The sequence below is a fragment of the Copadichromis virginalis genome, linkage group LG18, assembly GCF_057382275.1.
Source record: "Copadichromis virginalis isolate Kocher_CV1m ecotype Utaka linkage group LG18, C_Virginalis_male_GT1.1, whole genome shotgun sequence".
Taxonomy (NCBI): domain Eukaryota; kingdom Metazoa; phylum Chordata; class Actinopteri; order Cichliformes; family Cichlidae; genus Copadichromis; species Copadichromis virginalis.
Window position 1 is genome coordinate 877908 of NC_140635.1, and position 26756 is coordinate 904663.

Genomic DNA, 26756 nt, shown 5'->3' on the forward strand with positions numbered 1-26756 from the left:
TTAAATAAAGCTGTTTTATTATTTTTTATAAACACAATGGAAATGTGCTCATAAACATGTTGGCGCTCCGTGTTTGAGGGTCAAAAGCTTCGTCCAGCGCCATGACTGGATTTGAAATATTGAGGCGTAGACGTAGAGCACGGAGGGTTTTGCAGCATGCGTACACTTCAGGGTTAGAGAGATATTCTCTGGGAGAGTCTGAACAGAATGTCCTGAACTAGATATTGGAATCAGCGGTAGGATGAAAATGATCAAGGCTAGGCAGAGGGGTGTTTTTCTTTTCTGTCTCTTTCAGAGGAAGGAGCAGATACGAGGCGAGGTCGGAGGTGAGCAGGTGGGAGGACTCGTAGGGATCCAGCAGACGTTGGTTCTGGAAGAAGCTGTACGGCTCGCTGAGGGTCATCCTTTGTGTGAAGACAGACGGCTGTGTCACTTAGGGGGCGAGGCGTTTAACTTTTCAACTGCCAAAGCAAATCGTTTTAATTCAATTCAGTTGTATTTATATAGCGCCAAATCACAACAAAAGTCGCCTGAAGACGACAGATATTTCTCCTGAATTCCTTTGGAAAATATTTGACACATGCCCGAACCCTTCCTGCAGGTGGCGCTAGCCCTGATACAGCTGCTTCATCATCACCACATGGAAAACATCAGAATTCTGAGTTATGAATTCTGTTATTCACCTTTAGCACCACACCTGATCTCAGGTGTGAAGGTGGCCTCTTGGTTGGATTTAAATAAATGCTGCTGCAGTACCAGCTGTTGCCTGCAGGGGGTGACACACAGAGGCGAGTTTCTAACAGACCCCTGCTGCTGTTTTATGGCTTTAAAGGGTTAAAAGTAACAAGGTGAAGAAACATGGGAGGAAAAAGCCTTAAAGTGGGCGTGTTCTGCTTCTCCTCACTCCTGCAGCTCCGTGGTTTGGATTACTCATTAGGAAAGGACCTGGTGTTAAGCTTCATGTCCACGGACATCGTGAGTTTTTATAACCTGAGCTGAAAGACGTGCTGCAAGTGAACAGAGCCGATAGAAAAGCTACAGAGGCGAGAACGACCACTGAAGAGATTCTGGGGTTTGGACATGACAGGGTGACCAGCAGGGGGCGACTCTGGTGTGCGACTGTACACAAGTCCATGAGAAAATGAGCGCAGGGAAGTCTTTCCCGATGAGTCGCTGGTTTCACGTCTGCTTCATTAAAAAACAAAGTTTATTTTCTAAATTCTGGTCCCGTTAATACAAAGCAGGAGAGGGGCAGAGTGGGCGGAGCCAGGTGACAGAAGGAGAAGGTTTAAAGATGGTAGTGACACCTGCTGGGATGTTCAGATGTCCACTGGGAGTGAGCAGAATGGACAGGATCAGACGTGAGTCCAACAGACTAATGGCTCAGTTGGTCTGAGCATGTGCAGAAGCGGGAAGGTGGAGCTTCAGGCGGGAAGAGAAGAGAAAGAGCTCAGAGGAGGTTCATGGACGTAGTGGAGAGGGTTGGAGGGTGCTGGGATGGAAGATGATTCGCTGTGGAGAGCAGCTGACAGAGGAAGGAGACAGAGAAGCAGGCTGTGGTGGAGGATGGAGGCGGGGCTTCCATGAGTACAACAGAGCCGCCCACTTTCAAAACACCACGAAGGCGAAAATGCTCAAAAAGGTGCTCACGGTGGAAACGTCTATGCTGCATGTAGGAGGACATCTCTGGCTGCGAGTACATGAGCTCCGCCCACCTGATGTTCAAACGTTCTTTTCATGAAGGACAGCCATGAAAAGAACGTTTGTGTCAGATAAAGAAGGATTATTTTGAGTCGTGAATCATGCAAAGCTGCTCTGACAAGTCCACGAGTCCAGAGTTTCCTCCCCCTCTTCATCCCTCACGACATCACGTTTAAAGTCGACCATCAGGAAGTGACCGATGAGCAGAGGAAAATCAGCAGCAGGTGAGCGCAGGTGACGAGGAGGAAGAGGAGGAGCTGAATTCAATCTTCTTGTTAAAGGTGAAAAGATGATCGACCTGCAGACGGCGTTGAGAATGCAGAGCTACAAACAGGAAGCTAAAGGGCTGCGCCATTCCCTCACTGTCTGGTTTCAACCCGGGCATCCAACCGAGCTCCCGTGACTCTGGGAGCAAGGCTCCGCCCTCCCATGACTCGCCGTCAGACGTCGCTCATGTCGAAGGCCCTCATCAGCAGGTCTAGGTCGCCCATGTTGGCGGCCTGGAACAGCTCGGGGCGGTCCATCATTGAGATGGCGATCCGCAAGGCGGCCCAGATGTTAGCCGACATCTGCTGCTGGCTGCAGCGCTGACTCCGCCTCTGCTGGTTCAGCGCCGTGAGGAAGTTACTGACCGCCTCCCTGCAGGACCAGGACCGGGGTTATACAACTACATCGCCGCAGTAAGACTGGTCTGTGTGAGGTCAGAGGTCAGTGCCAGGGTTACCTGTGCGCTCCCAGGTTGATGCAGCTGATTCCCAGGTTGTACCGCGAGCGGATGAATCCGGGCTGCAGCTCCAGAGCTCTGGTGTACGCCTCCACCGCCTCCTCGCTGCGGTTTCCGTTGGCGAGCGTGGCTCCCAGACGGTTCCACAGCAGGTAGTCCTGCAGAGAGAAACCCCGCCGCTGACAGCGTCACTGCTCGTATGAAAGGACCGCCACCATGTTGACGTGTGTGTGTCTGCGTGCGTGTTACCTGTGGCCTGACAGACAGCGCTGCACTGAAAGCTTCCACCGCCTTGTCGAAGTCCGAGCTCAGGTTGAAGAGGACTCCCAGCCCGGTCTGCAGGTCGGGATCCACACAGTCCAGGTTCAGCAGAGCCGCCTCCTGGAAGAGGAGCAGCACGTCCTGCAGCTCACACCTGCGCACACACACAGCTTGGTTCCATCCAATCACAGAGGAGTTGGAACTTTACAAGAACAAGCTGACTGAACTTCATACCTGGCAGGTGTGGAGGCGTGGGGGCTCCTGCACGGCATGGCCGGGGAGCCCCGTAGCGGACTCCTGCTGTCCTGGACCAGGTGTTTATATCGCGGGTTGTGACAGATCCAGCGGCGCAGCACGTCGCCGGCCTCCCGCTGCATGCCGCTGTTAGTGAAACTGACGGCGAGCGCCATGAGGGCCGGCAGGTTGTTGGGGCGGAGCTCCAGGCACCTGCAGCAGGTAAAGCAGATTAGCTCCAGCAAACAGTTAGCATGTCAGGGTTGAATATAAAGCAGAGCTCTCCAGCATGAAGGCGACTGACCTCTGCAGCGACACGATGGCGGCCTGCTCGTTCTCGTTGTCAGCCTGAGTCATACCCAGAAGCTGCCACGCCTGAAAACGTGAAGAAGAAGAGGAATGTGAGAACTCACTGATTCTGATTTGGACCGAGCACAAACGACCTGGCTGAAAATGGTTGGACATCTAAACGTCACGCAGCTCCGGTCAGCCCGTTTAGGCCCCGCCTTCTGTGGGACCGCTGGGTCTCGCCACAAACCTCTGCCTCGCTGTTTTTTTCCTCGCTTTCAGTGCCATGCATCATGACACAAAGATGAAGGCGTTCGCACGCAGCGCTCACGCGTGTTTGTAGTGCTGGGCGTGTGTGATGATGCTTAGCCTGGTGGTGGTGATGTACGTTTTCCAGCTGCTGGTAACTGTAATCTGTATCTGAGGGGAAAACGATATTCAGCACCTTCACTTTATTTTAACATCGTCATCACCATGGTAACTCGGTGGAAAGGCGTGCCTTTTCTGGCTTCCTCTTTGGACACGATTGTTTCCGTCACTGAACTTCTCCTAATTTGTCTCTTTGCCGGTGCAGACTTCTCCGCCCCTTTCTCTTCCTGATGCAGTGAAATGTGGGCGTGGCAGACTGCAGGCCACGAGCACGCGTCACCAACACGTGCTTGGTGGTACAAACAGAACTGGCCAGCACAACGTTTCATATGTCACATGATAACTTTCATCTCAACTCCCCCCGGTCGTGTTTCTTCCTGTTAAAAGGGAGTTTTTCTGCCCACTGTTGCCATAGCGCTGGCTCATAGGGGTGGAGTGTTTCTCTGGAGTTACATAAAAAGCCTTGAGCAGACTGTTGGTAGGATTTAGCTCTACATAAACAGAAGTGAATTTAATTCGATGTGTCAAATTATCTGGATGAATCTGAGATCCTGACATCGGAAGACGGCACACTGAGGTGATAAAGGGATGGACGAGGTTGCAACAACACTGTGGCGTTTAAACAATCCTCAGTTTGACCTTCATCGTCTTCATCGTGTCTACGCTCTCTCACGTCCAAATAAAACAAGCTGTGATCAGCTGTTGACTGTGAGAGCACAGGATGAGACTCCCATCGTCACATCTGCGTGCAGATGTTTCTGCGTGCAGATGAAACATCATTCACGGATGGCTTGCTGTTGCAGACCAGACACAGTGAAACGATGAACAGCTGGGCGCGTCGCATCACCTCTGAGTCCTGCGGGTCCTGCAGGATGGCGGCCTCCAGCAGCAGCACGGCAGTGTTCAGGTCTCCCTCCCGAGCTTTCTCCTGAGCCTCGGCGAAGACGTTGGGCCAGTCTCTGTACGGGTTGTTGGTGTTGAAATAGTAACCCTGCAGCGCACACACACACATACACACAGACACACACAGACAGACACACACACAGACACACACACAGACACACACATACACAGACACACACACAGACACACACACACACACAGACACACACACAGACACACACATACACACACAGACAGAGACACACACACACAGAGACACACAGACACACACACACACACACACACAGACACAGACACACACACACACACACACACAGACACACACACACACACACACACACACACAGACACACACACAGACACACACAGACACACACACACACACACAGACACAGACACAGACACACACACACACAGACACACACACACACAGACACACACACACACACAGACACACACACACAGACACACACACACACACACACACACACAGACACACACAGACACACACACACAGACACACACACACACACACACACACACACACACACACAGACACACACACACAGAGACACACAGACACACACACACACACAGACACACACACACACACACACACACAGACACACACACACACACAGACACAGACACACACACAGACACACACACACACACACACACACACAGACACACACAGACACACACACACAGACACACACACACACACACACACACACAGACACACACAGAGACACACACACAAACACACACACACACACAGACACACACAGACACACACACACACACAGAGACACACAGAGACACACACACACACACACACATACACACAGAGACACACACACACACACACAGAGACACACAGACACACACACACACACACACACAGACACACACACACACAGACACACACACAGACACACACACACACAGACACACACACAGACACACACAGAGACACACAGACACACACACAGACACACACACAGACACACACAGAGACACACACACACACACAGACACACACACACACACAGACACACACACAGACACAGACACACACACACACACACAGACACACAGACACACACACAGACACACACACAGACACACACACACACACACACACACACATACACACAGAGACACACAGACACACACATACACACAGAGACACACAGACACACACACACACAGACACACACACACACAGACACACACACACACACACACACACACACACACACACACACACACACACAGTGTTACAGTAAACTCTGCGGTGGCGTTTTAACAGGTGAGTTATGAATAATGACTAATAGACCTTTCTGTAATGCTTCACAGGCTCCACCCTTTCCCGCCTCTCTGCGTGTTAACATGTGTGCGCTGACATTTCACCTTCCTGCCCATCTTTTTATTGAAAACATTTTCCCAGCATGCACTGGGGCAGTCATTAATAATGTCAGATTACTGCTGCGCTGGATGTTTGGCCGCTTTAATCTGCAGCTGGCTTCAGATCAGCTGTGGGCGCCTCGGTAATCCCGCTCTAATCCCTTCTCTGCTCAGGTGTTACATCATGGCGGCGTGGAGGTGACGCTAACACGCTACCAAACATCTGCTCACACACATGAACACGGCGCAGACGTCTGCTGCCTTTTTGCTCGTCCCCCCTCGGGTCACCTCCGGTGTCACAGACTCGATCTGCGGCGTTAGCGTCGCGCTGCAGCGCTAACTGCTCAGAGTAAGACTGGAGGAATCTGAAATGTCGTCACGCACACGTCTGCAGTATTCACCGAGCTGCTGCGGAGACACTGACAGCTCACGCTCGTTCGTCTCAAACGTTGGTTTGTGTGAATCCAACTTTCACTCAGTGCTTTCTGGAATTCTGGGATTTTTCCTGTTTTTCCAGATTGTCTGTGTGTGTATGCCACATTTACATATCTTTGTGGGGACCACAATTTGGCATGTTACTATACCTGTGGGGACCAACAGCCCTAATGGGGACGAAATGTGTCAGGGTTACAGTTAGGTTATGGTTAGGTTTGGGTAAGCAGCTGGGAAAGCATTATGTCAATGAGATGTCCTCACTGAGATATGAAAACACGATTGTGTGTGTGTGTGTTTCTATCTGGAGGCTTGTTCTGAGCTCACCTTCTCTGCAGGTGAGACAGTGGGCGGGACCGGCTGCTGGTCCTCGGAGTCCTCCAGCCAGTTCCTCCGAGCGAGCTCCTCCCACTCAGCCTGCATCTTGTCCCAGAACTCTGTGTCCGACTGTCAGACAGGAAGTAGACAGACAGATGCTGAAAGGTAAACAGCTCAGACCGCCATGGCGTACCCACGCCCGGCTCACGCAGAGCACAGAGGCTCAGACCTCCTCGCCCACCTCCTTTCTCTTTTAGGCTTTTGACGCAGCTGACTCCTTTCAATGGGGAGGAGCAGCAGGAGCTCTACTCCGACAGCCGGGCCACCTGCAGAGGACGCTCCTCTCTGCCGCTCGTATCTGTGACGTCGCAGAGCAGCGAACCCACAGCTTCACCCTCTAAACAGGGACTCGGTCGGTTTGCCTCACCTTGTATGTGAGGAGCAGGATTTTAATTCTGGATTTAACAGGAAGCCAAAACAGGAGAAATCTGCTCTCTTTCTAGTCCCTGTCAGGACTCTTGCTGCAGCATTTTGGATCAGCTGAAGGCTTTTCAGGGAGTTTTTAGGACATCCTGATAATAATGAATTACAGTCGTCCAGCCTGGAAGTAATAAATGCATGAACTAGTTTTTCACTCAGACATGAGGACCTGGTCTGTGCTGCCACACGTCTTTAAAATAAATATCCAGTGTTGTTTCCTGCACGCTGCAGTATGGCCGGGAACAGTAATGTGTGCAGGGCAGCGGTGGGATTTATGCACACGTGAAAGGTCACAGTTTAAATGTGCAGCGCCGTATAAATACTGGATCAGGACGCCGTCCATCATTAAACACTCGTCTGCCATGAATATGAAAGCGGCGCGTCTGGTTACTGGACCAGAGCGTCTTGAGCCGCCGTGAATATCAGTGCTGTCAGAGCCAATCAGCTTCAGAGAGGAGGCAGCGCAGCAGGCAGAACGTCCTGCAGGAGGACACCGGCCGGGCGAAGAAGAGTCACGCTTTCACGTCACGTGCGGGTTTTCACCGCGTTACCTGCACTCAGCTGCACGCTGTCAGACTCGGCGTCAGCGACATCGATGTTAATAAAACGATAAATCATCATCATCCTCACGCTCGAATGAAACACAACTGATGAAGCTGCAGGTGAATCGCAGAGACCTCACAGCAAAACTGATCTGAGAACACCTGCGGACGCTCAGGTGACAGGAAGTACACGCCATCTGTTTCTGAGCATCAGCTGACTCTGAGCGGCAAGACAAGAAGACGAGAGTTTCCTCCTGTCAGTATGTCACAGACGAGACTCAGAGCGAGGAGACGGGGGAGCGAGGAGGCGGGGCTCGGCGTGAGGAGCGTTCGTTCGTGACATCAGTGTGACGAGGGCTGTGTCCCAATTCAGGGTCTGCAGCCTCAACGATCCTCAAGGGCCGCGTACTCAAAGACCGCTAAGGCCGGAAGTGCGAGGCTTGTGAGATGGGACGGTCTAGCCTCCGTTGGGCTGCCCAGGTTGCCTAGCAACCATGATACTAACAGCTGGAAACGTGTCATACAGCTGTGTTTGACAGAAATGAAGGAGAAAATCTTTTGTTCATTTGTTTGTTTCTACATGAGCTTTGATCATTCTCTGTGAGATTAAGCTCAGCTATTGGACGGCGTATATTTCAAAGTAAAGGCTTTAAAACCAAGTTAGTACAAACGTCACTAATGTCACATGACTTTGCCGACATGTGGCCAACAGCAATGTTTTAATGTTCTTCGTTATTAAACATTTGCACATAAATAAGTGACATAATATTCAGTACTTACTTAAAGTTTACTCTTCGGCCGCCCCTCATCCGCCGTTTTTTTTCGGCAAAATTATCCACACCCACCGCCGCGCTATGCATTCTGGGATATGTTGGGCCACGAAGTCTACACCGCCACATCCTTAAAATTCAGGGGAATGAAGGACGCATTTGAGGGCCGCATTTCGAGCAGCCTTTGAATTGGGACAGCCTTCGGCGCGTCGCTGTGACGTAATCGGCCTTAAAATGCAGCCTTTAAGGCTGCAGACCCTGGATTGGGATACAGCCGAGGACGCCCGTGTCAGCGTGTTCTTACCTCCACAGCAGCTTTCGCCCGGACAAACTCGTCCTCCAGAGACTCGTTCCTGAGCAGCAGAGAGCGAGTCCGTCTGCGCTGCCGGGACGCCCCGCAGTCCTGAAAGCCCACACACACACACACACACACACACACACACACACACACACACACACACACACACACACACACACGTGCACGTACACACGTGCACACACAGCAGCAGGTCAGTGTGAAGGAAAACAAAGTGACTGGGACAAAGTCACAGCTGCATCTGATGCTCCTCGGCTAACCTCCAGCGGTCTGCACTCGTTTCTCCCAGGCTGCCTGAACTGCACACTGTCACTACAGATGGCAGACACACCGGGCCTGATCTCAGTCACTTTTGGCACTCACCTCTCAGTCAGAGCACTCGCTAACATCGTGCCGTGGTTCAAAGGTCACGATGAGGCGAGCGCGAGGCTGAGCTGCAGCAGCCAAACTCACCGTGACTCAAACCCACACCAGGGTCTCCAGAGCAGCACCCGCAGTGTGTACTCGCACACGGGTGAGCAGATGCAGTACTGCAGTAGTATTTGCAGCATGAGCAGTGGCTGACCTGCGTTGAAGAAATGAAGTCGAGGTCGTCGAAGCTGTGGATGTTGAAGCTGTTCTTGGTCAGCGGGTCGGTTTTAAACTCTGCCGACCTGAAGGAGAACAGCACAGTGTTAAAGGGGACCTGCTGGTCCTAATTTTGTCAGTGTCTTCAGGTGAGCCAGAAGCTCCGCCTCCACCTTTCTACTCTCGGACCTGTGTGATGCCAGAGAGTACAGATACCCTTTTATGGTGATCCCAAGTTTAGAAACTCAGATGTTCTGTTTGTGCAGGAAGCTGGTTCAAAGTGGGCGGAGCTAAAACTGCGAGTTTGAGACAGAGGACGAGCCCAGTGTGAGGTCATTCTGAGCCGGGGTCATGCAGAGCTACGTTACCACAGCAGTTCACTGGACGAGTGATGGGAGGTGCATCTCTTCTCGTATCTCCTCCTGCGCCCGCCGTCCTCCACGTCCAGGTTCACCTCCTCCCATTTCTCCAGAGGAGACGACAGGCTGACTGCAAACACAACAACATACCTGAGGTCCCATTATTATTCCTGGTGTGTGTGTTTATCAGTAATGAAGATGAGACAAGCTTCAGCCAGTAAAAACACAACATGGGAAGTGCAGCTGGGTGTAAACAGGAAGTGGGAACTCATCACAGTAAAAGCTGCGATTAAAGATGCTGCTCCTCACGACTCGGTGAGTTTAAAGCTTTTAATGAAATGAAGCAGTGAGAACCAAAGTCATGAAGGCCTGAGTGTATTGATAGATGGCTTTATAGCAGACGTGGGGCAGAGCCACACTTTTAGCTGATTTATTCGTTGCCTGAGGGCAAAGAAAGGCTCACGCTGCGAGCTTTGAGGTCTGACAGGTCCAGCGTGGCGAGACGGCGTTCAGTCCTCAGGAGGCAGCAGCTCACACGTGCTGGAACAAGCCGCGTCATTTCATGCTCGGGCTTATTTACGACGATGAATTTATGATGAAGACACTTTCCCATCGTTCACAGCTCCTGCTCCTCCTGCTCTCAGGCTGAGCTGCAGGTTTGAGCGTCTCTGGGCCAGATGTTGCTGCAGCTGTGGATGACGGCGTGCACTTTCAGTAATAAATATGACTACATGTTGTAATCGGCTTTTCTCCCGGGGCGTCTCTAGAAGACGCACAATCCCTCCACAGGGATCAAACTCAGTGAAGCTCGGGTTGAGAGATTGAAACCGTATTTGGTCATGTGACTGTGGTCTGAAGGAGGCGGGGTCAGTCTGCTGCCTCACCTGCTAATCAAGGTGAGCGGATCACCTGAGAACTGAACACAGACCCTGCTCGCTGGCCTTGTCTCGCCTTTTAGATCCACGAACACAGAGACTCAGCCGCTCGCCTCCTCGCTGTCACGTGATAAAAACTGATGATGATGATGGCGTCGGGTTCAGGCTGCTCTCTGAGACTCACCTGAGTCCAGGGAGATCCTCTCAGGTGTTCTGGGACTAGCGGGCAGGTGTTCCACCTGCACCTGGATCAGCTCCGTCTCCTCGGGTTTGGCTCGGCGTCGCGGACTCTTCGAGCTGCCCTTCTTCCTCAGAGGGCTCCTCCTCCGCTCCTTGTTGCTCCCCCCGCTGCTCTCCCCCAGCTCGCTGAGGTCCACCAGATCCAGAGCTGTGGACAGAACTGCAGACAGCGGGAGAGGTGGACTCGTTACCCCGACAGGCTCAGTGTCTGTGAGAGCGGTCGGCCCTTCACTTTGGTGTGGATAACAGACAATAACAATATTTAACTCAGAAGTCAGAAGATTAGTGCTCAGAGTACTCACAGTACTCAGAGTACTCACAGTACTCACAGCATCACAGTTTCGAGGTTATTTAAAACAGATTTACTGCCTCGGCTCAGCCTCGGAGGCCGACGAGCTCGGTTAGGACAGGGCGCCTCCTACACGCACGACCAGCTGGGACTGAGACGCTCTGGCCGACCTGCAGCGTTCGTTCATCACGGCGTCCACGAGCTGGAGGAGGTGGCTGTGAGGAGGCGTCCGTGTCCACCCACCCTGATCAGTGAGTTTAACCATCGAGCCTTCAGCGGTGTTAGAGGAGGGTTACAGCAGCGCTCAGACGTGTTCTTGTCACCGCGCTCAAAGACGAATAAAGTTTGAATTGATCCATGACCAATAACAGAACGCGTGACTCTGTGACCTCTGAGCGTCTCCCTGCAGCCCGGAGCCCAGGCTCGGATCAGATAGAATTTCAGCCACACCACCTCCTCCCGTCCTTCCCCTCCCCTCGTCTTCCACAGCTCAGCGGGGCTCCTCTTCCTCCTCCTGACACGTCGACAGTTTTTATGTAAATACAGAAAGAAGCAGCACAGCAGCCTGAGTTTAATGTGAGGAGGAGGACAGAGCAGACAGGAGGACAGAGGAGGTCAGAGGTGCTAATTAATGGCCGGTGTACCTGCTGAGTCGGAGGTGACAGATGGTTCACAGAGGAGGAAGGAGGACGGCCAAGGGCGGAAAGTTAGAGTGCAAGAAAAGAGAGGAGATCAGAATGAGGGGAGGTTAGAGGAGGAGGTTTCTTCTCACAGCTCAGTCATGTTTAGCAAATTAAATAAAACAGAAATGGATCAATAATGTTTCCCCTCGTTTCTCCTGCACGAGGGCTGAAAAAGAATCCTCACACTGAGCAGGAGGAGGAGGTGGAGGAGGAGGTGGAGCCCCGCTGAGCTGTGGAAGACGAGGGGAGGGGAAGGACGGGAGGAGGTGGTAATTAGCGGGAGTCTACCTGCTGTGTTGGAGGTGAGCGGTCGGGCGGAGGGGGTGTCGCTCCGGGTCTCCGACAGGAAGTCATCGATGGAGGGGCTCAGTAGGGGCCGGCTCTCCTGCTGCTCCCCGACCAGCTGGAGGGCAGAAACAACGGGTTAGAGCAGACCGCCGAGGAGACGCAATAACACAATAACCCCCCACCCCAAGGCACATACTGTAAGGTAAAGACTCCACAACAATGCAGAGAAACCCAACAATCATATGACCCCCATGAGCAAGTGCTTTGGTGACAGTGGGAAGGAAAAACTCCCTTTGAACAGGAAGAACCAGGCTCAGCGAGGGGCGGGGCCATCTGCTGGAGAAGGACAGGATAAAGACACGCTGTGGAGGAGAGACAGAGACTCTTAACAACTAAAGATGAGTTCGCTGCTACGTAGGACTCTGCATGTCTCTGGGTGGCTTCGTGTCCAGAGGTCAGAGGTCACGTTTGACACCATCAGCTATGGTTACACTCTGTCAGGACCTGTGAAAGTGAAGCTAAAACATGAAGCAGAAATCTACGCCGGCTGCTTTTAAAAGGACGGCTCAGTCAGGTGACAGGATGGAGCGGAGGAGGCGGAGCAGCTTTTAGGGCCCTGCAGTGATTGCAGGAAGCCGGCGCGGCAGAGCGAGCCTGTCACATTATGAAAGGATGATGAGATAACTGGTCCAAAGGTAATGAATGTGTCTGAATGAGGCACAAACATGTCGCCTCCACACGCTGGTGTCTGAGCGGAGCCTCCTCACAGCGGCACGACTCAGACACACAAATGAATCACAGCTGCCGCTGATTTCACCGGTGAATGTCTCGTTCATCCGAGCCGCTGCTGAGGGAGCAGGAGAGGCTGAAAACGGCCTGCAAAACACCAACCGTGTGATGGAGCACATGCCTGTGTCACAGCAAACCTTCAGCACCGCTCGAGCAGCAAATGAGGCGCCGCGTTCTGCACCCCAGGCACAATCCGTGGGCGCGGTGCGCTCCCGGCTCTGAGCGGGCTCTGTTACACCTGCAGAGGAGCCAGCTGGTGTGGAAACACCGGTGGATATGTCTGTGAAGGTTCTCAGTCATCCAGGTCATCGTAGTCAAAGGAGCTTGCAAAGAAAAGCGTCTGGACTTCTTTAAGTTTCCTGAAGACGTTTCATCCGAGAAGCTTCTTCAGTTCAAAGGTCAAATGGTGGAGAGTCCCAGATTTAAACCCAGTGGGACTCTCGGCCAGTTGACCTTAGAACTGAAGAAGCTTCTCGGATGAAACGTCTTCAAGCAACTTAAAGAAGTCCAGACGCTTTTCTTTGCAAGCTCCTTTGAAAACACCGGTGGACAGATGTGCCCAACAGGCCGCTCTGCTGCCTGCCAGCTCTGAAGCATTCTGGGAAGTGTTAAATCCCAGTCTGATGCCAGATCACAGATTATTTTATGTGCCTTCCTAATCCTAATCCACAGCGCTGTGTGCGCCACATGTTTAATCCCATGAAGAGGCGAGCAGCACCGCGCAGATTCACTGTGAACTGATCGCTTCAGAATAAAGGCCCAAAGGAAAAAGGATATGAAACAGCACGGATCAGGAAACATATCCGAGATCATAAATCCAGAATGAGATGGGAGGATAATCCAGAGATAAAACAGCTTCAGAGTTTTATCAGCTGAACCAGGAAAAGTGGAGGGAAAAGTCTGGATGTGACACAGAGCGATGCTTAAAACCGTAACGTCGCTGGATGACTTCCTGACCACGTCGCAGGAAGAATGGCCAAGGAGGCGTTTGCTGTTTCAGGGCGTTCCTTTGTCATCGGGGATGAATCGGTCTCACAGTTGTGTGAGTCACGAATCTTCCCAGCTTCCTGCACATGTTCATCCTGCTGCTTTAGTTTTAAAGGTTTCGATGACCTCGGTGAATCCTCACTGCCGTGTCTGGAACAGAAAACTCTCCCGAACTCCAGCAGGGATCCGACTCTGTGCCCAGGACGAAGGACGAGGTCTCCTTTTCCGACCTGGTGAGGTCTTTCAGCTCATCCTCAGAGTTCATCTGACACAACAAACACACCGACGACACTGTTCTGTTTTCCTGTCGCTGACAGATGATATTCAGATCATTTTTCAGTGGGCTTAGGGTTACAGTGAGCATCCGGTAAAAGTGTCGACGAGGAGGAAAGAGGAGAGCGGTCAGAGCTAAATGACTTTGGTGCTGCGTTTAAAAGCCGGGGACAGCGCGGGGAATCGCAGCGCCGCGGCTGTGTGAAGGTGCGGCAGCTGGCAGCGATGAAGTTTCTCTCTGAGCGGAGCACAGTAACGGCAGCTGCAGCAGAGCGGAGGGTCAAAGGTCGGTGACATGATCACACTGAAAACTGCGTACTCTGCAGACGGGAATAAGACGGTTGTTCACTCAGACTAAACCTGAGAAGTCTGACAGCGGCGGCGGGACCGTGATGCACAAAGAAATGTTTCAGCAGAGCAGTAAACGCGCTGACCTTTGACCTGCTTGCTGTGAGCAGGAACTAAATGTCGAGCTGCGAGGGGGAACAAACAACTACGGTGGTCATGCCAACCTTGGTCATCACGGGGAGGAAGGGGTTCCCTTCAGAGGATGTCTTTTTTACCAGGAAGCTCCTTCAGCAACAACCTTTTCCCCTACGACAGGCAGACGGGCAGGGTCGCCGTGATGGGCGGAGCCAGAGGCGGCGAGTCGTGATGTTGTGTCAGTCTGTGCAGAAAGGCTTCAGGTTTCACGCTGGCAGCTTTTCCGTCCGGCTCAGTGGCGACGAGGACGTTTCTGATCTGAAGCTGAAAACGAGGAGACTCACCAGAGCTCTCATCTGTGCACGCTGTCCACCTGTACCCGATCTTTCTGCCGCTCGCAGCAGGTCCGTAAATAATTCACATTAAAGTTTATCTGAAGAATTTCTAGAACAATCAATCAATCAATCAATCAATCAAGGCTTTATTCGCCACGTGCAGGTTGCCCTGCAGTGAAATGGGGCCCCCCCCCCAACCCTACACACACAACACAGACATCACATGCGGACACAGGTCGGAGATCGGTAACATTACAGAAAAACACTGAAATATACACAACGATGGGAAAGTACAAGAGGAAAAAAAGAGACCTCTACTCATGCTGGGCTCCTGGGAGGACAGCACAAGAACAGGAAACAAAAAAACTCCTCTGCACAGAAAGCACATATATGTCCACAGCACAACATTATGGAGCACGTGACCAGCCACAGGGTCGGGTGGGGGGTGAGGAGTAGGGCTGCCACGATTACGTCGACTATCAGACTCGTCGACGACTGATTTAATAGTCGACGCGCCGTTTGAAGCTTTGTAAGATCCTGAAAGACGCAGGAATAATAGCAGGATTTAAGAGTGTAATAACGGACTGAAACAGAAGATGGCAGCACTGCATGTACAAGGATGCCAGCTGCCGTTAAACCCCGAAGAAGAAGAAGCTGTGTCCCAGAATTCATAGCGCAGCCCAGCTTAGTTTCCAACAATGGCGGTAGCTAGTTAGTTTTAATGTTACTCTTATTATTCTTTCTGGGTCACAAAATAAACGTTTAACATATTTTCAGGCGAGAATGTAGCTGTGTAAACCTCAAATATCTGCTCAGTTTATCAAGACACCGCATATTTTCAAAAGCGCTCCGACGTTTTCGGAGACGTCTGTTACCCACTAGCTCGATAGCTAGCCGGGGGCTAGGTCACTAGCGCGGTGAGAACACCGGACTCCCGGCAAATCGTTTTCAAACCCACCGCCGTCTTTCGCTACTCAGGTTAAACATGATATATGAGTCACTTAGATAACTTAAAATGTTATTGTTTGGCTTTTTCAGTATTTTATTTGTTGCTGAGTAAATCGGTTTGGCTGAGATTAAAGTTTTTACACAGCTGAATAAACGTCAAGCAGACAGCTGATTATCAGAAGTGTGAGATGCTCCAGAATTTACTCCGGTGTCCTGTTATATTTTAGATAGCAAGGAGTTCATTAAACTTCACCGAAACAATCTGCAAATTTCATTAAAATTTAATAAACTATCATCTTGTCTTTATTTTTAGTTAGCACCTTAAAAGCTTAAAGCTGTAAGCTAATGATAGTTATATAAGAGCAGATGCTGCTGGTGCAATAAGCTGTACGTTTTACGTCCAATGGATGATGATCTGATTAGTCGACTATCACAATAATCGTTTGTGGCGGCCCTAGTGAGGAGTCATCCGAAGCAGCACAGCAGCCATCCTGACCAGTGCTACCATTCCAGTGCGGGCTCAGATCCGCCGTGTTCCCAGGAGGCAACAAGCATCGAAGGCGTTTGGAAGAGGAGGGGGGACGAGTGTGTATCAGTGTGTGTGTGCGTGTCCAGAGTTCAGTTGAGACAGTGTCCTTCGCCCCACCAGGCTCAGTAAACAGTCTTCCAGCCAACCCAGGTGGCCTTGCATGGAATGGGAAGAACAGTCTAAACACAGTCGTTATCAGGGTGTTGTTGTTCGGCTCCAGCCTTGAGACCACAGGTAGATATCTTCAGCATCCTCGATCGACAGTCCCGCCAAGCACACGATCCTCCATGTCTGCCACCCGTCCATCATGTATCCGGCAGGGAAAGTCCCTCCAGGGCACTCGAGCTCTCCCGAGCCCAGACTTCTCGTTAAAGGGTGTCAATAGCATTCAGAGACCAGTTGATCAAATCCATAATTCTCTTTAGGTTTTAGAAACAGACTGTGAGAGAGTGTTCAGGGAAAGTAATACACACGAGACGAGACAAGGACACAAGAACTAAGCAGGGAAGATAAGGGAGAGGAGAAAAGTGCGACGGCCTTCGCCCAGGGCCAAACGAGAGCCATTCTGTTTTATTCTGCAGAGGGAAGTCATACGTAAACGAGATGGCTCTGTGACGTCAAAGGAGCTTGCGAAGAAAAGCGTCTGGACTTCTTTAAGTTGCTCGAAGATGTTTCACCTCTCATCCGAGAAGCTTCTTCAGTTCTAAGGTCAGATGGCGGAGAGTCCCAGATTTAAACCCAGTGGGAGTTTCCCCCCAAAGAGGCTTTAGCTGCTGAAGACAGCTAAGCTCAGCTCTCTCTGACCATCACTCTACTGCACATGGGCAGTAACATCGGGCGTAAATGGAAACGTAACAGACATCCAAAGACATCCAGCTCCCTGAAACCTGGACTAACCTCAGCAAAATACATCTGTGAATAAATATAATTCAGGCACGAGAACCGCGATAAGGTCCGATCCACTAAAACTCTGACCCGGCCCTGAGGAACCTGCAGCTCAGGTACGACAGGTGAGCTGGTTCACCTGCTGCCGTTCAGAGGGAGGAATGGCGAGTCGTGACGAGCGCCAGCGGGCAGAGGAAGGCGAGCTGAGAGCGAAACGCGCCTCTGTGAACTCGGCAGCTGTAATCAATAAAACATCATCTGCAGTTTTATTATTAGAGCCGTGATGGAGGCCGAAAGCAGCAGCGCCCCACCACCACCATCATTAATGGATGACTCGCTTAACACAGACATCACGCTACAGCGAGTGACCGAGGGGCACGCCGCGTTCAGAGGTGGCTCCAACATATATGACATCACTCTGAGGTCATGTTTACGTGAGTGGACGCTCTGACTCCAGACTCAGGTGTAGGGCAGCCTCACGCCGCGCTCTAAAGGTACTTGAGATAAGGACACATTTCAAGCGTTACACAGTGATTGGACAGTTTTTGTGATGTCATCCTGCATCAGTGGGACAGTTCCTGCTCTCCAAGAGCTGACAGAGCAGCGGAGCAACTAAAGTAATGGGTAACTTTTTACTGAGGAGTAAATCCATGATGACTCAAAAGAGTAGTTCAGAGAGCATCAGTGATCAGATTATTCAACCAGGAAGGATGTCAGCCGGACTACATGGTTCTACTGTGATTCTACTGTAAAAATAGAAGACACACAGTAGAAACTGAGAACGTATCTGTCTCCATCTCTCTGTTCTCTCTCCCTCACTCTGTGTGTGTGTTGTGGAGATGCTGTCAGACTATAAATAACCTGCTGTTGTGCTGAGCAAACAGTCCTCCATCAGTGCTGCTGCAGCACATCCTCAGTGTGCAGCCAGACTACTGCAGTACTCTGCTGATACTGCAGTACCTATTAGTCACGGGGAGTCTGAGAGCTGCCCTCCATCACACTTTGCGTGTTTTTTTTATGAAACATGGGCCATGAAGCGGCTGTAACAGCTGATCACATAAACAGAAGTCTGCTGTCAGACGGGCGGATGCTGGGGGAGGTGGAGGGGTGATGCCTTTAGTGTCGCTCAGTAAATAAAGCGCAGGTTCAGGCGTGGTGGGGAAACTGTGCCAAGGACGTGAGCTGACCCCAGAGAGATTCAGATCCTCCCGCAGCGCTGCTGCTAATTAATCTTAGATGAGTTTCCCCCCGTGGCTCTCCCAGCTCCAGCCGTACTGTAACTACAGCAGAGGACGCCGAGCGGCAGCCTGCAAACGCGCTCGAGCTCAGGGCAACAAAGAGTCTGGGTGTAAACAACGGCAATGCTCTCAAACACACCGCTGCCCCACCATCTTCAGTGTAAAATCGCTTTGATCTTTCATATTTGCCACGAATTGCCAGGACAGGCAGTCTGCTAGCACCAGCCAGACACCTTTGACATAAACACACATGGTAGTTCTGACAGGTGGGTGGAAAACCCCTCGTCCTCAGACGGACTCACAGGTGCTGCTGATGACCACTGAAACTTTACTGGCCTCGTTTGGTCTTTTCCAAAACACTCTGACCCCGCCCCTGAAGACTGGGCGGTCACTGAGGCGTCAGATATTTCTAGTGTTTAACTGCGTCCCAGCTGTTTGCTTCTGTCTCGCTCAGTGTGCACAGGTGAAGTCGATTCAGAGGAATCACGAACACCTGAGACATGACCTCGTAAACTCCGCCTCACATCTGCAGCACGCCACTCTGCTCAGTGGACCAAAAACCACAATCTCCCAGGAGGCTGTGTGCATGTGTGTTTGTCACTGGGATCAGGCTGAACACTTCCTGCAGCAGCACTGCTGAAGCTTCCCTTTCACCGAAGTTAATGAACAAACGTATGAGACCACACGACCCTGAATGCACCACAGGTGGAGAAACATGGCGGCAGCATCATACAGTCGCTGAGCTCGCTTACTCCATGTTTGAAAGCTGGTTGAAATGGAGCAAAAGCAGAAGTGTGAGGCCTAAAACTCTACTTCAGTGTTAATGAAGGATCCTTTCAGCTCGGAAAGCTCTCACTGAGCTGCAGGACGAAGCTCAGCCCAAATCTGAGACTTGTGGTCTCTCTTGTTGCCTGATATACCGTGCTTCCATGTCTGTTTGCACACATTTCAATGACTCGTTGCACTAATTGCCCATTTTCCCTGCAACATATAAAGCAATGCTCCAGATGTTTGCATAGTACGGTCCGTTAGGTCCTTCTGAGCAGTCTTCACTGTGGAAGTGGAGCCCTGGGAAGCTCTCTGTGATGCTCTTTGATTCTCTCCTTCCTCACATTCACACTGGTAATGAGGGCGGACGTGCCCTTTCTCCAGCCGAGCGCCCTCCCGAGATGTTCACACTCCTCCACAGAGGAGGGGCAGATACTCACTCACAGTGTTCAATGACAGGGAGAGAAACACTGGGTGGGGACGTTTGTGGGGAGGAGAGCCCTCAACCGGGCACCAGCTCCGTCTCCTCGTCCTCACTCTGCAGGCTGAGCTCTGCGTAGCCTCACGTGACCCAGTTCTCCACCTGCTGCAGGTTCTTGTTAGACCGACCCTGGAGCTCTCAGCTTCAGAGCAGAACCAGGACCACCAGCTGCAGGACGGCCGGAGACGGCCCGGGGATGGCAGCGGCTGCCCTTTCAAAATGAAAGCGAATTTTCTGCTAGTCAGTCAGATGAAAAATAATGAAATAAAAATGCTAAAATGTGTCAGCGTGTATAATCCAAACAACTGAAGTGTGATTATGAGTCAGGAAGCTGAGCATCGACCTGTGAAACGTAAGGAAATGATTTTCTGTGCAGCTCAGCATTTTATTGAATTGTATTGTCTGCCTGTTTCTCTGCTGATCGCCCCCTCCGGGATCAGTCTATTTGCTGGTGTTTGAAGGACTTTTTTTCCCTACGTTAAAAACATTATTTAAATATTAACTTATTGGTGCTTCTGTGATGAAAAAGTGTCCTGATTCTGTCTTTAAAGACGGAGTTTCACAGGAGGAACTGGAAGTGAGAGAAACCTCTGGGGTGGCCAGAGCTCTACACGTGGAGCTGAAGCTGTTTGGAAATGATGATGGAGCAGCGAGAGCGGCGGTTTGTCACAGTGCAGTGATTAAATCATAAATCTGCCTGCTCTGCGGCAGCTTTACGACCCTCCACCGATGACAACCTGCACATTGTTTCAGTCCCTGCAGGAGCATCACAGGCAGATTCCCACAGTTCTGCAGGCCACAGTCTGAGCATAGAAGCCCAGACATCCTCCAGCAGGTGAGTCCCAGCTCTGCCCCGGGGTCAGGACATGAAATGGTCCAGGGGGTGCTCTGGGCAGATGCTGAACCCTCCCTCAACTGGATCCTCTCAGAGCTCCTCTGATCCCGCAGACGCATTTCATTCATTTGACTCTGAATGCTGAGCTGTGACATCCACTTCCACCACTTTCTGATTCACAGACATTTGAGCAACAAAAACATTTCTCTGCAGAAGCATCGGAGAGACCAGTCCAGCACCTCTTATGATCACAATATCTGATTTTCAACACCCCACTTCCTTTTTTACTCTTTTTACATGTGATGCTTTGTTCACAGCAAACGCTGCCTGATTGTCAAGTAAAAATATTTCTCCCACAAACTTTTTCTCCTTGTGCTGAAATGTGTCATTCATTCAGCCTTTCACATCACGGTCGCTGACCAGAACTGAAAACCCAAACCACAGCCCTCAGAAGGCCCATCTGCCAGCACAGATGGACATCCATCCAACCAACCGTCCATCAATTCATCCAACCGGTCATCCATCCAACCGTTCACCTATCCATCCATCCATCTGTCCACCCATCCAACCGTTCATCCATCTATCCATCCAACCGTTCATCCATCTATCCATCCATCCATCCATCCATCCATCTGTCCACCCATCCAACCGTTCGTCCACCCATCCAACCGTTCATCCATCTATCCATCCATCCATCCATCCATCCATCCATCCATCCATCTATCCATCCATCTGTCCACCCATCCAACCGTTCGTCCACCCATCCAACCGTTCATCCATCTATCCATCCATCCATCCATCCATTCAACCAACCATCCATCCATCTGGTCATCCATCCATCTATCCATCCAACCGTTCATCCATCTATCCATCCATCCATCCATCCATCCATCTGTCCACCCATCCAACCGTTCGTCCACCCATCCAACCGTTCATCCATCCATCCATCCATCCATCCATCCATCCATCCATCTGTCCACCCATCCAACCGTTCGTCCACCCATCCAACCGTTCATCCATCTATCCATCCATCCATCCGTCCATCCATCTGTCCATCTGTCCATCCATCCATCCATCCATTCAACCATTCAACCAACCATCCATCTGGTCATCCATCCAACTATCCATCCATCCATCCATCCATCCATCCATCCATCCATCCATCCAACCGTCCATCCATCTGTCCATCTATCCATCCATCCATTCATCCATTCAACCAACCATCTATCCAACCGTACATCCATCCATCTGTCCATCCATCCAACCGTCCATCAATTCATCCAACCGGTCATCCATCCAATCTTTCACCTATCCATCCATCCATCTGTCCATCCATCCAACCGTTCATCCATCTATCCATCCATCCATTCATCCATTCAACCAACCATCCATCCATCTGTCCGTCCATCCATCTGGTCATCCATCCAACTATCCATCCATCCATTCATCCATCTATCCATTCATCCATTCAACCAACCATCTATCCAACCGTCCATCCATCCATCTGTCCATCCATCCAACCGTTAATCCATCCATTCAACCAACCATCCATCCATCTGTCCGTCCATCCATCTGGTCATCCATCCAACTATCCATCCATCCATCCATCTGTCCATCTATCCATCCATCCATTCAACCAACCATCTATCCAACCGTCCATCCATCCAACCGTCCATCAATTCATCCAACCGGTCATCCATCTATCCATCCATTCATCCATTCAACCAACCATCTATCCATCCATCTGTTCAACCAACCATCCATCCATCTGTCCGTCCATCCAACTATCCATCCATCCATTCATCCATTCAACCAACCATCTATCCTACCGTCCATCCATCCAACCAACCGTCCATCCAACGGTCCATCAATTCATCCAACCGATCATCCATCCAACCTTTCACCTATCCATCCGACCATTCATCCATCCATCCATCCATTCAACCAACCATCCATCCAGCCTAGGGCTGGGCGATATGACCCAAAATTCATATCTCGATATTTTTTAGCTGGATGGCGATATAAGATATATATCTCGATATATTTTTTTAAAGCCATAAAGTAAGAACAAAAAGAGAGTTCTTAGTCAAAGCTGTGTCCCAGATGTCACACAGGCACTTTTATTAACATAGAGCAGATGTACATAAAATTTACTCAAAAATAAATTATGAGCATTTATTAAATAATAATGCTCCATAAATAAAAGAAAACAATGTTGTTTTTGTGCATAACAAAAAGCTCACAAATGTGCAGTCAAAATGTAAACTAAAAGACGAGCACAATAACAAAGACAGATTTCACAGCTGCTCTGTTCCCAACTTGTACTGCGTGACTGACAGCCTGGAGTTTGTAATCCGCTTCGCAACCACGTCTCTTGGTGCCATTTATGGTCCTTATACACAGTAAGGTAATATTACGTTGAAGCACAGTACGTATCACTCCGCGAGGCTCAGCCGTAATGCTCCGACAATCCATCAAGCGGTGCAGCACCGTAGCTTACCAAAGTCGTAATAAAACATTTTTGGACAGATTGCTGAGCGCCGTGTTCCACATAAAATCGGTTCGCGGCCATCAAGCACAACCAGAATTCATACATAAGGCGCGCTGTCAACTTTTGAGAAAATGAAAGGATTTTAGTCCGTGCAGCACCTCTGGGCTGCATGGCGTTAGCGTGGTTAGCTCGTTAGCGTGGTTAGCTAGCTAACACGTTGACGCCGTCCAGCCCCACGTACGGGGCGATGCGCAGTAACTCGTTAACGGAGATTTGCCGTGTCCATCTTGTCGCTTCCTGCAGGTGAAGCGATGGGGGAGGAGGGGGAGTTGTGTTCAGTGAAGGAGAGGCGAGGCCGAGTAACGTTGCGTAAAGACGAAAGTGGACGAAAGAGAGGCAAACTTGCGGCTCCGCAAGTATAATTATAATGTAACATAGACTATATCGATATAAAGGATATTGTCACATCTTATATCTCGTATAAAAATATATCGATATTTTTTAAAAACTCGATATATCGCCCAGCTCTAATCCAGCCATCTGTTCAACCAACCAACCGTCCACTAGGGCTGGGCCATATTATACCGTTCACGGTAATACCGGTATAATGTTAGGCAACAATAGGAAAATGAAATATCGCGATAGAATATGAGTAAAACGCGCATGCGCAGTGCCTTTGTTTTCATACGCACATGGCCGATTGTTGAGTGAAACAGATGAACCAGAATTGGTTTGTAAAAATGGTGCAACTTCAGTGATGTGGAACTGGTTTGGTGTTTGTCCGTCAGATACACGACAAAGCACATTTTTTTTGCAGAACATGCAAGCGGCCGTGGTTATTGTCGTATTTGTCGGACTAAGATGCTCTTAAAGCTGGGAGTAATCTGGGTCCTAAACTCCGTATCGTTCAGGTCAAACAACACTGCAGCATCACTGAGAGTTAAAAACTGTCTAAATTCCTTCATCTTTAATAAAACGATCAACATTGCTGCTTTACCAGGTGTAACTATGAAGTTTAACTTCCAGGCATCCATGAAAACAAAATTTATTACATTTAATGGAGTTAGAAGCTAGCAGGAAGCTAGCGGAAGTTAGCTCGCTAGTTTCGCTAGTTACCTAAGGTTCAAGGTTCTTTATTTGTCACATGCATAGTTATACAAGTATAACACACAGTGAAATGTAGCCTGATATAGCATGTTCTGACTGAGAGATTTCTGAAGCATTCAAACGTACAGCTCTGCTATCACTTCCAACATAAATGAAGACAGGAAACTAAACAGCAGTGACGTTTATAGGGTTACTGAAGTTGGGCTAGCTGGTATACAATGATGTGCTACGTGATCGCTAGCGACGCAGCTATGTTAGCATAACATAAACAGTGAAGCTGGAGGATGAACACTAACACTTTTTCCACTCCATAAAAGTTAACGTGAAGGTTCCTCATGGTTGGAGACAAATGCAATCGCATAGCAGGATGCTGTAAACGGACCAAACTTCAGTCAGAACAACTGAGATAATCCATCCACAATACGAGGTTAGTCATTAATATACTGCAACAACATGGGAATAGAGCAGCTGCTAGAGAATTCAACATTAATGAATCAATGTTACAGAAGTGGAGGAAGCAAGAAGAATGAGTTTAATAAAGTTTGATTTATCTGACTGCTTTGTTTCGCTTAATGTGCCTTATAATCCCGTGCACCTTATGGTCCGAAAAATACGTACTGCACACTGCAGTTTAATGTTACAAAGCACCTCTTTTTAACTTCAGTGGATATTAAACATGGTTATGCTCAGGATATGTCAGCCCATTTCTACTGGAAATGCCTTTTGGTTTAACTTTCAGCAAGGAATTTGCATTTGCACTGTTACATTTTTATAAAGCTTTAATGTACATAAAAACCAGCTTCTTGTTTAAGTGAAAATAAATGGAAGGTTGTCTTTTTGCACTAGTAATGTTGTGGAGTTGTATTTTGTCTCGCATCAATTATATCGTCAGTTATATCGTTATCGCAAATTTTCAAATATATATCGTGATAAATATTTTTGGCCATATCGCCCTGCTCTACCGTCCATCCATCTGTCCATCCATCTGTTCAACCAACCAACCATCCATCCATGCATCCATCCATCCAACCAACCAAATATCCATCCATCCATCCGTTCATCTTCTTCTTTTTATCCGGTTCAGGGTGGCTGGATCCTCTCCCAGCTGAACAGATAACCTAACATCCAAACACTTAATCTGCCTTTGTGTTGTTAGGAGGAACCCAGAGAGAACCCACACAGGAACATGGAGAACCCGGTCAGTGCTGTTAAAGCACCACAGCCTGAAATGTCTCTGACAGTCGCTGCTGGAGTTTTTATGATGACACAAAGAGGAAGGTCAGGACTTCACTTCTGTTTTCTGCTGAGTGGATCAAAAACACTCCAGCCTGGTGTGCTCCTGATGCTGATCCAGTGACAACAAACACAAACACAGGTCTCATGCCTCCTCTGCTGCTCACAACAGTGACTCCACTAAAACGACATTTAGACACGCTACACGACGAAAAGCTTCACCAGGTTAGAAGAATGACGGAGGCGGTCGTCAGCAGCTGAACTTTGCCTGATTAGTCACAGCGATGGTTTACAGGACTCTTTTTAATCTTAATAGAACACTAAAGAAACTTTCACACCCTGACAGGTTCAACTCTGGGACTGAGGTCAGTTTCATATTTCAGCTGTGAAGCTGTAATCTCATATGTAACGTTCATATTAAACCTGAACGCTTTGAGACGTTTAACAAACGAAGGAAGACGATGTTTTCTGTGGAGCAGTGAATAACCGTGGATTCTGTTCTCAGATCTTATGGAGCAAAGAGGAAACATCAGAGGTCCAGATCATTCAGGAACACATCGCAGGTTATAATAATGTCAGGTGCAGCATTAAGCTGTTCCATTAAAAATGGAAGAAAGTGATCAATAAAAGTGCTGATGTTCACTTTCTAAACACAGGAAGCAGGCTGATCTGCAAATGTAAAACGCGGAAATATCTGTCACAGCAGAAGCTGCAGTCAGTCAGTTTTACGCAGGGACTTTTACATCCTTTATTTATGCAGATGAAAACTCAGCAGACATAAGAATGATGATGATGATGATGATGATGATGATGATGATGGTGTGGGGACAACAACACAGAGTCATTTCTTTAAGCCCTCCAGAAACATAAAATCTCAGGTATGAGCTCACCTGGACCTGGTACATGTCTCAGTCCTGCAGCTTTCAGCGCCAGGCAGCTGGAGGCGAAGCCGCCAGCAGTGCACCTACACCCGGTTTCAGTGCGACAGACGGCGCGGTGTCTCTCCGGAGGCTCCCCGCCTGAAAGCTCCGCGTCCGGCTCTGACTCGTCCGAACGCCTCAGGCTCCGGGACGCATCTCACTCCGCTCCGGCCAGGGGAGGGACGAAGGTGGAGCGAGCAGAGCCGAGCCGCTCCGAACAGCTCCGAGGTCAAAGCACACCGGCGAAACACAGCCTCTTCCTGTCAGCGCTTTCACAATAAAAGTCACAGCTTTAAACTTCATTATTTAAACGGGCTTTCTGTTGAATTACTACCAAATTAATGGAAACCACACATTTCGGCACTTTTATTTATGTTATTTTAGTTTTTTCTGTGAAAAGCACTTTGCAAATAAAGATTTTTAGGCATTGAATTCAAAGTGTCAGACCTTTGGTTGAAAAAGCAG

At 49.7% G+C, this 26756-nt stretch overlaps 1 protein-coding gene across 1 annotated transcript; it reads right to left on the reverse strand.

Moving 5' to 3' along the window:
* Positions 1–26535, reverse strand: pex5lb (peroxisomal biogenesis factor 5-like b). The gene is made up of 13 exons (XM_085440215.1): positions 26262–26535; positions 12050–12164; positions 10734–10949; positions 9684–9804; positions 9314–9401; positions 8737–8835; positions 6650–6769; positions 4425–4568; positions 3225–3295; positions 2921–3133; positions 2675–2840; positions 2426–2583; positions 1–2340 (listed from the first exon to the last, which is right to left on the reverse strand). Exons 1-13 carry the CDS (start codon positions 26274–26276, stop codon positions 2142–2144), a joined length of 1725 nt encoding a protein of 574 aa, XP_085296341.1. The 5' UTR covers positions 26277–26535; the 3' UTR covers positions 1–2141.
* Between the last annotated feature and the right edge of the window lie 221 nt (positions 26536–26756).